A 9,557-nucleotide genomic window follows, 5' to 3' on the forward strand; every position below is an offset into this window, starting at 1 on the left:
TCCTGGGGAGCCAGGGGCCCGGGGGAGGTGCAGGTCCCGCCCCCCGGAGAGTCACGTTGCTCTGCGGCATCCGCAGCCTCATTAACCCGAGGCAGGGCTGAGCCGCTGCAGTTGCAGAACTGAGTCAGAGCTGCGTCTGTGGCTGCTGCTGGTAACTGACCGCAGGCAGGTAAGCTTCCGGGCGGGCAAGGCAGGAGCAGCTCCTCAGCATCCTGGGCTCCTTCCTTGCCATCCTTGCCCTGCTCCCTGGAGTTCCTGGGTGTTCCTTCTAGGGTTCTCTGCTAACTTCCTTGCTCCTTTCTGTCTGCTTGAAGCCCCAAGGTTCAGCCTCTATCATTCCACCCATTTCCTAGCTCTCTCAACTGCAACTCAGCATTTCCAATATCAAATTTTATGCTGCCTACTGGGTCCCACCCAGATCAGTCTTCCACCCAATTTTTTTTTAAATTTTATTTGTTATTCTGGGTTTAAAAAATTTTTTTTCTCACCCAAGCCATTTTATCTCAGCTTGCTTCTATTCCTTCTAGGCTATGTCCCTCTCCAGCTCTCTTGCCTTCTCTGTCCCCAGGTCTAGGTCCTCCCTGACTGGTTGGCTCACCATTACCAGCGCCTCTCCTAACCTCCTCCTCCTCCCCCTGGCTCTCCCTCCTGTTCTCAGGCTCTCACTATCCCTGCCCCTGCCTCCCCACTGAGTGAGTTGAATGCTCTCTATTTCATACTGTTTGTCTCTCCACACAAATGAAGTACTTCCAAGGCACTGGAGACGTCTGGTGGTGTCACTTCTCCATCTTCACACCTAACTTAGCCTGAATTCCCTTTTTCCCACTTCGCAGGCCTGCTGGAGCCAATCTCTGACACATGGGTGGGGGACAGGTGACAAGGACAGGCAGTCAGGTTTGCAGTATGGAAAAAGAAGAAAAAATTATGGGGGTCCATGACTTATTTGTGCTACTCCTTATCCTGCCTGTTTTGACTCTTTTTTGGTACCAGGGATTGAATGCAGGACCTTGAGCTTGCGAGGCAGACTGCAACACCACTGAGCTAAATCCCAGGCCCTCCTGCCTGTGATAAGTACCTTTGCCTCATTCTGAAGCCCTGGAATAAGTGTGCTTTCCCTAAGGGCCCTATTGAGGATGAGTAAAGAGAAGCTGGCAAGACCAGGGCTTATGCTAACTTCCAGAAGGGGCCAAATTTAATGAAAGAAGGATTGGTGTTTTTAACTGGGCAGCAGTGTTTTTAGTTTTTTGAGTGAGGGTCTCCCTGTAGTTCAGGCTGGCCACAGACTCTTGCCGATCCTCCTGCATCAGCTTCTCAGTGCTGGGATTATAGATGTGCCCACCACACCTGGCTCTGGGCAATAGTTTCATAAAACCTGGAGCTTCAGAAGGGCTACTCACCTCCCCACCCCCAACTTGCATCTTTCCTACAGGCTGGGAAGGGTGCCCACCAGGGACAAAAGGAGAAGTGGGAACTGGGGCCCTAAGCCTGCTAGCTGTCAGATTGGTGCCACTTTGATGCCCAGGACTAGTGCCAAGGACTGCTGCTCTGCTCCCAGCCCCACATTTAGGGGAGGAGGGCATTTGGCCCATGTGGCCAGGAGAGGAAATAGAGGAGGTAGTGGGTGCTGTCTAGTCTTTCTATCTTATCTCCATTTCAGAGAGCTATCACTATGCCCCACTCATACCCAGCCCTTTCTGCTGAGCAGAAGAAGGAATTGTCTGACATTGCTCTCCGGATTGTGGCGCCAGGGAAAGGCATTCTGGCTGCAGATGAATCTGTAGGTAGGTAGAGGCCTGTGCTGGTCTTAGGGAGTAGAGGAGGTCAGGGAGCCCTGGCCAGGGAGAATGGCTGTCCCTACTCTGTTTGCCTCCAGGCAGCATGGCAAAGAGACTGAGCCAAATTGGGGTGGAGAACACAGAGGAGAACCGCAGGCAGTACCGCCAGGTCCTGTTCAGCGCTGATGACCGTGTGAAGAAGTGCATTGGTGGCGTCATCTTTTTCCATGAGACACTCTACCAGAAAGATGATAACGGTGTCCCCTTTGTCCAAACCATCCAGGATAAGGGCATTGTTGTGGGCATCAAGGTACAGCCCCAGCCCTAATTGGGGTTGGCTGTGGAAACAGCTGTGTGTGGGAGGGGAGGCAGGGAGAATCCTACCTGGGGTCAGCCTTTTGCCTGTGTTTCCTATGCAGGTTGACAAGGGTGTGGTGCCTCTGGCTGGGACTGATGGAGAAACCACCACTCAAGGTACACAGTGGGTGGGCTTCAAGGCTGAAGAGATGGTAGGGAGTTGATGGTGGCAGGAGAAGGACATGAGGCTGGTGCTGTGCCTACAGGGCTGGATGGGCTCTTTGAACGCTGTGCTCAGTACAAGAAGGATGGTGCTGATTTTGCCAAATGGCGCTGTGTGCTGAAAATCAGCGAGCGCACACCGTCAGCACTTGCCATTCTGGAGAACGCCAATGTGCTGGCCCGCTATGCCAGCATCTGCCAGCAGGTATGTGCTGGGGTTTGGGTGACCAGAGGGTGCCCTGTGGCTGGTGGGGAGAGCGTTACAGGGCTTTTTCCCATCTCACCTATTGCCTGACCCAAGCTACTCTGCTCTTGCCTACAGAATGGCATTGTGCCTATTGTGGAGCCTGAGATCCTGCCTGATGGAGACCATGACCTCAAACGTTGCCAGTACGTTACAGAGAAGGTGAGTCCACAAATGAGCGCAGGCACACAGTTTAGGGACAGCCTGGCAAGCGTGCCTGTAGTCCTTTTGCTGGCTTAGATGCAGACACCGTCCCCTGGCACTCTTTCATTGTTTTTTTTGTTTTTGTTTTTTGAGACACAGTCTCGCTATGCAGTGCAGGCTGTCCTTGAACTTACTATGTAGCCCAGGCTGGCCTCGAATTTACAGTGATTCTCCTGCCTCAGCCTCCCAAGTGCTAAGATTACAGCCTTGCGCCACTATGCCTGGCAGCACTCTTTCATTGACCCTAGAATAGTCCTTGAAAGTCTATGCCATTCTCACAGTCCATGCCCACCCAGCCCTAGATGGGAAGCTTATAGCAGTAAGTAATGGGATCCCAGACCCTTCAAAAATCTCTTCTGACCTCCAGGTCCTGGCTGCTGTTTACAAGGCCCTGAGTGATCATCATGTGTATCTGGAGGGGACTCTACTCAAGCCCAACATGGTGACCCCTGGCCATGCCTGTCCCATCAAGTATAGCCCAGAGGAGATTGCCATGGCCACTGTCACTGCTCTGCGTCGCACTGTGCCCCCAGCTGTCCCAGGTACTGCTGTTTTCTAACCTGATCCTACGTCTAAGGCCAACCTGAGGCTTCAGGAATCCCTCACCCTGGAAAATAGAGAATGACCAATCTGTTTGTCTCCTTTCCTCCAGGGGTGACCTTCCTGTCTGGGGGTCAGAGTGAAGAGGAGGCATCACTCAACCTCAATGCCATCAATCGCTGTCCCCTTCCTCGGCCCTGGGCCCTCACCTTCTCCTATGGGCGTGCCCTGCAGGCCTCCGCACTCAATGTGTGGCGAGGGCAAAAGGACAGTGCTGGGGCTGCCACTGAAGAGTTCATCAAGCGGGCCGAGGTTGAGAGCTGCGGGTGGTAGGGGTGGTGGGGCAGTGTATGTGTAGTTGGGAAGGGGTGAGCACCAGCAGTTACAGGTGGGCAGGGTTTGACATCTGTGGGCTGGCTCAGCCTGCTCACGACACCCTCTCCTTTTGCAGGTGAATGGGCTGGCGGCCCAAGGCAAGTATGAAGGCAGTGGAGAAGACAGTGGAGCAGCGGCACAGTCCCTCTACATTGCAAACCACGCCTACTGAGGTGTGCTTACCACACTACCATCCTTGGCCCAGCCATCTGCATCTCCTTTAGCCTATAGTCATGGCCAGGGTCAAATAGCCACGCAGAACAGAGATGCCTTCACCCAAAACTAAGTTGTCTTCTTTTTCTCTCCTCCCCTCTTGTCATCCTTTCTCTCCTCTCCCCATTGCTGTACCTGGGACAATGGAATGGGAGGTAGGGAGCTCCTCATGTCTGAGGGCAGGAGAGCTGCTAGAAGTCTGAGCAGGGTGCCTGGGTATTCCTCCACCTCCACCAGCCCTCATAATTTCCCCATGATGATGTAGCTTCTCCTTGGGCTCTCCTTTTGCTGGCCCTCTCTCTGGGATGAGAAGGAAGTACACCAGCCCTGACTCATGCCTTGAGTACATACCATTTAGGAAATAAAAGGTAGCAAAACATGCTACTTTGTCTGTTTTACATACCAAATTCCCACCTCCTGTTTTCTGATCTCTGATGATTCTGTCTCTGGGTCCTCTGACTGTGCAAGTGGAGAGGGTGGGGACTTGAGTTTTACTAGGTTTCAAATTTATAGAGGAAGGGTGTACCCAGCACCATTCCTAGCTGAGGCTCTTGCCTGTTGATGTTTAAGGCTGGGATAGGGCAATGGGGAGGGGGAGGGGGAGGGCTGGAGTCTTCTAGGGACTGCCACATCCGAGCCACTAGGCTGCAGGTACAGAAGGATGGAGTGGAGTGAGATGGGCAACCCCTAAGGCAGATTTTGTGGAAAGCTCAAAGCAGGGTGGCAGCAGAACAAGCTGGGGTAAGGTTGGGCAGGAATTTGACACATCTCAGCAGGGTCAAGCCCTACTGGGGCCAGGTGGGGCTGCCACATTGAGGAGCACCTGGGCTCCAATCCAATGAGGAAAATCTCCACAGCTTTGGGGGCTGCCACGCTAAGAAGGGTGTGTAGGACGCTGCCAAGAGCTATGACCCACTCCCACTGGAATGAGGGGATACAAAGGGGTGCAGTTTGAGGGTCTGGGCAAGGGAGGACCTGATGAGGCTTTATGCTAAACTTGGACCACTATGCTGGGTGTAAGGTAGGTTGAGAATCTGGGTCTGTGTGAGCAAATAATACATGATGAGAGAACACCTGGATGCAGTGGTGCACACCTGTAATCCCAGCACTTGGGAGCCTGAGGCAGGAGGATCACCATGAGTTTGAGGCCAGCCTGAACTATATAGCAAGAACCTGTCTCTAGAACAAAAATAAAGTTTGAAAAATAAAGACGGAAAGAAAGACGAGAGTACAAGCTGGACATGTTCTGTGTGAACTGGGGAGACCAATGCTCCACCCAGAGAGGCCTGACATTACAAAAGGAGCTAACACATAGCATTTTCTATATGCTCCTGCCAATGTGGTGTTCTAATCCCAGTATATATTAACTCCTTTGATACAACTCTCTATTATTATTCCTATTTTTTAAAAAATCTAACCCAGTGGTGCTCTGTTGCTGAGCTACACCCTCAGCATTTTTTATTTTTTACTTTGAGACGGAGTCTTGCTAAATTAGCAGGGGTGGGCTCTGTAGTAGCTACAGGCATGTGCCACCACACTTGGCCATTCCTAATTTAATATGAGGAAACAGAGAAGTGCGGAAGTCATTTAGGTAATGAGGTGAATCCATATTTGAAACCGAATGGTTAGGATGCAGAGCCTGTGCACTTGAGTTCTCAAGGCTTCTTGCTATTTTGTGATTAAGACAGTCTCGCTATGTATTCTAGGGTGGCCTTGAACTCTCTGTGAAGCCCAAACTGGTTTCCAATTTGCAAAATTCCTCCTGCCTCAGCCTCCAAAGTGTTGGGATCACGAGTGTGCCTCCACACCCAGTAGAGTTTTCAAGATTTAAGTGGCCAGACTTTTCCAAGTTGGAAATAAATTCCAATAAGAATACTGGTGTAGCCAATCACGTTAAAAAGGCACTAGCTTGCTACCTCTGCATCTGAGGCTTGAGGAGACGGTGGCGCCCCAAAGTGAAGCTCTATGATAGGGATGATAAACAACAACAGCTGACATCAGAAGGCTTCCCAGTGTGCCAGGCTCTTTCCGAGCAAGGCCCCATTTACTAAATGTCCCCATTTTTCACATTTGAAAAGTCTCCGAGCTCGCTGTGGTCGCCCAGCTAGTATTTAGCAACAGTAGAACTTGCGCCCTTCACCTACCGGGATAGCACTGTTCCACTCACCTCCGTAACCTTTCAAACTCTCAGTGCAGCTCCACTCCAACTCCGCCCACCCCGGCGGCTTTCTCCCGCCTGCGTCCGGAGTGCTGTTCTCGATTGGTCTCGATCACTGCCGTGATCTCGTACTCTCATTGCGTGTTTTCTGATTGGGGGAAGTTTACGTAGCCCCCGCCCCCTCGCGCCTTGAGCAGCCGGAAGCGAGCATGGCGGCCGCCGGCGCTGTGGCTACCGACATAGGTGCGGTGGGCTTTGGGAGTGAACTGTATCTCCGGAATTGCAAGGGAGGAATGGAGGGGTAGGGATTGAGGTATGCTAGAGATCCTGCAGTCGAGATCGGGGGTTGCTTCGTATGGGATACTTAAGACCTGGGGCTGGGGTCTCTAGCACGGGAATCTCTGAACGCGGGCTGAGGGTCTCTGAGGACCGGTGGTCCCGGCTCCTCCGCGTCAGGGGTGCAGCTGGCGGCCGAGCCCGTTTCCCGCGCCTCAGTCGGTCCCCTGTTGTCCCCAGAGGTGGTCCGGGGCAAGCGTGCCGCCCTCTTCTTCGCTGCGGTGGCTATCGTGCTGGGGCTGCCGCTCTGGTGGAAGACCACGGAGACGTACCGGGCCCCGCTACCTTACTCCCAGATCAGTGGGCTGAATGCCCTGCAGGTGAGACCCCGGTGGGAGAGTGCCCGGGGCAGCCCACTGGTGAGGTGGAGACTCAGCCGATGGCCCCGCTCCTTCCCGCAGCTCCGGCTCAAGGTGCCAGTCACTGTCGTATTTACCCGAGATTCGGTGCCCCTGGACGACCAGGGAAAGCTGCCCTTCACCGTTGTGCATGAGAGAGAGATACCTCTAAAATGTGAGTTTCTGGGGCGTTCACGGCAGCCTTTTGGATCTGAGCTGAGTCTGAAGATGCGTTGGGTAGGAGGAGCATGGGTGTCCTCTAACTTGTTAAAAGAGCTCTTGGAACAGCGTGTTTGGATGGGTACTTTGAATTGTGTCTGTCATTAAGGCAGCAGTTTTATTCATAAAGATAAGTTACGCTACGGGAAGCAGTTGAAGCCTATCAGAGTAGAGCGGAGAAAGTGAAATGTAGTTTGGAATTAAATTGGGTATTCATACAGACCCTTTCAGTTTAACGTTAAACACTAGTGTTAGGCACTTTTCTTAGATACCAGGAATTTGGGGATGAATGAGAAATTGATAATGATTTCAAGAAATTCAGAAGTAGGGGAGAAAGACAAATAGGTAAAAGCAATTACTGTAGAAGTTATAAGAAACAGAGATAATATTGAAGAAAGAGCATTTAACTGCCTGGGAGGAGAAAAAGGCAGAAAAGGTGTTAAGTGATGAAATTTTTAAGTTGGGTTTTTTTTTTTTTTTTGCCATACCAGGGATCAAACTCAGGACCTTGCACTTAGCAGGCAGGCAGAGAGCGCCACTGAGCCACATCCCTGGCCCTAGAATTAATTTTTTTTTTAAGTTGAATCTTTAAAGGATGTGTAGGAATTCAGGTTATATGAAAAGAAAAGAGAGAGAGATTGGGGCAGAGGAAATAGCATGAGCCAGTAAATAAGGATAACTAGTTTGTCATTGCTTACTGTGTGCCTGAAACTTCACATGTATTGTGTCATTTAATCCTCTAACTTTGTGGTCCCCATTTTATAATAAAGGAACTGAAACTTAAAGAAAGTGTAACTTGTCCATGATCACACAGTTAGTAAGAGATGGAGCTGGGATTAGATCAAGGCCTGACTGATTCCAGTGTTCAGTCTTTTAACCAACTTGACTATACCTCTCCTGTATAAAAGCATGGATATGTGAGTTAGCAAGTGGAGATCTATGAAGTTTTACCTTACTAGAGTGGGAAATGAAATGCTAGGAGTGACTGGAATCCAGATTGTGATGTGCCTGTGTGCCATTTATTTGTTTGTTTGTTTGTTTTTTGGTATTGGGGAGTGAACTCCGGTCTTTGCGCTTGCAAGGCAGGCCACCAAACCGCTGAGCTAAATCCCCGGCCCCTCTGTGTGCCATTTATAACTTTATAACTTACTATAACTTCAGTCAGTACATTTTTTGTTGAGATAGAGTCTTGTTGCATAGGCTAGGCTGACCTCTAATTTGTGATCCTCTTGCCTCTCAGCCTTCTGAGTTCTGGAATTACAGGCTTGAACCACCACACCTGGGCTTGGTCAAGGCATTAAAAAAAACAATCATATTTCATGTGGTTCAGCCAAATGTACATTTTGTTTTTCTGAACAACAACAACAACAACAAATGTGCCATACCTCACATGTTAGTTTGCAGTTTGATTATTTTCAGTTTATCATGGACTTCTTCATATTTGGCAGTTTTCAATAATATGGGAATAATACCACCAGGCGTGGTGGCGCATGCCTTTAATCCCAGCACTTGGGAGGCTGAAGCATGAGGATCGCTGTGAGTTTGAGACCAGCCTGGGCTACATAGTGAGTTCCAGGTAAGTCTCAACAACATAGTGAGAAAAAAAAAAATATGGGCATACTGTGTAGGTGGTGTACAGTGACTGAAAGCATGGGATGTGGTATGAAAGAGCTGGATTTAAGTCTACTTTTATTCAAGTCTTGTTGTGTGAATAGGGTCATTTATTTATCCACCAAATATTTGAGTGCCTATATCGGCTACTAGTGTAGTTGCTAGAGCAGTGAACAAAACAGGCAAAGAAGAGGACAGACAATACAAAGATAATAAACATCGTATGTTAAGTGGTGATTAGAAGAACAGAGCAGGGCAGGGCAGTAGAGATGTTATCTTGGGATTGGAGTTTTATGTGAAATGGCCAAGGAAGACTTCATCAAAAAGAGGACATTTGAGTAGAGACATAAAAGGTGAGGGGATACTCGGCACATATCTCGGGGAAGATCTTCTTGGCAGAGGAAAAAGCAAGTCTAAGGTCCTAAGGTCAGAGTAGGTGAGATATCTTTTTTAAGGAACATGAAAATTTCTTTGTGGTGGCTAGACTGGAGAGAGAGGAAATGAAATAAAACCAGAGCAGTAGAAGGGGACCAGATCATACAAGACCATGGTGAGAAAAAAAAATTTTTTTTTTTTTGCGGTACTGGAGATCAAACTCAGGACCTTGCATTTGCCAGGTAGGTGCAGTGCATTCCCAGGCCCTATTAAGGCTTTTTAAAAAAAATTGAAAACATGACTACCATTATCACATTTCAACAAGTTAGCAATAATCCCTTAATACTACCTAATTCTCAAGTCTCCATTTAGATTTCCTAAGTTATCGCAAAGATGTTCTTTTATAGATGTTTTATTCTAATCAGAATACATTTCGTTCTGTCTTTTTTCTTCCTTCCCATAATGTTTTTCCTTTCCTTCCAGACAAAATGAAAATCAAATGCCGTTTCCAGAAGAATTATCGGAGGGCTTTGGACCATGAGGAGGAGGCTCTGTCATTGGGCAATGTACAAGGTATAGGAAGGAGTGATTGTACCATTTGACCAGAAGCCGTTCCCTCTCCCTCTCCCTCTCCCTCTCCCTCTCCCTCT

At 49.4% G+C, this 9,557-nt stretch overlaps 2 protein-coding genes across 3 annotated transcripts in view; both read left to right on the top strand.

Annotated features, from left to right (window-relative positions):
• The first annotated feature begins 70 nt into the window (after positions 1-70).
• Aldoc (aldolase, fructose-bisphosphate C) lies at positions 71-4,266 on the top strand. The gene is made up of 9 exons (XM_010642315.3): positions 71-169; positions 1,658-1,781; positions 1,874-2,085; positions 2,195-2,249; positions 2,339-2,499; positions 2,617-2,700; positions 3,110-3,284; positions 3,395-3,594; positions 3,734-4,266. Exons 2-9 carry the CDS (start codon positions 1,670-1,672, stop codon positions 3,827-3,829), a joined length of 1,095 nt encoding a protein of 364 aa, XP_010640617.1. The 5' UTR covers positions 71-169; positions 1,658-1,669; the 3' UTR covers positions 3,830-4,266.
• Positions 4,267-6,195: 1,929 nt separating this feature from the next.
• Pigs (phosphatidylinositol glycan anchor biosynthesis class S) overlaps positions 6,196-9,557 on the top strand; it is a 12,204-nt gene continuing 8,842 nt past the window's right edge. For both annotated transcript variants that reach the window (XM_010642316.2, XM_010642317.2), the window contains exons 1-4: positions 6,196-6,271; positions 6,545-6,684; positions 6,766-6,877; positions 9,391-9,480. In XM_010642316.2, the coding sequence (XP_010640618.1) occupies positions 6,238-6,271; positions 6,545-6,684; positions 6,766-6,877; positions 9,391-9,480 (376 nt within the window). In that variant the 5' untranslated portion in view covers positions 6,196-6,237. The remainder of the gene's footprint in view (positions 6,272-6,544; positions 6,685-6,765; positions 6,878-9,390; positions 9,481-9,557) is intronic.

This window comes from Fukomys damarensis, unplaced genomic scaffold (assembly GCF_012274545.1).
Source record: "Fukomys damarensis isolate Sample0158 unplaced genomic scaffold, DMR_v1.0_HiC HiC_scaffold_13, whole genome shotgun sequence".
Taxonomy (NCBI): domain Eukaryota; kingdom Metazoa; phylum Chordata; class Mammalia; order Rodentia; family Bathyergidae; genus Fukomys; species Fukomys damarensis.

Bases quoted from the DNA above. Each gene is read 5' to 3' on its own strand.
- Aldoc (XM_010642315.3), top strand. From the start codon at position 1,670: ATGCCCCACTCATACCCAGCCCTTTCTGCTGAGCAGAAGAAGGAATTG. The intron at 2,250-2,338 runs GTACACAGTGGG...CTGTGCCTACAG, and splicing joins TGGAGAAACCACCACTCAAG to GGCTGGATGGGCTCTTTGAA. The intron at 3,595-3,733 runs GTTGAGAGCTGC...CTCCTTTTGCAG, and splicing joins AGTTCATCAAGCGGGCCGAG to GTGAATGGGCTGGCGGCCCA.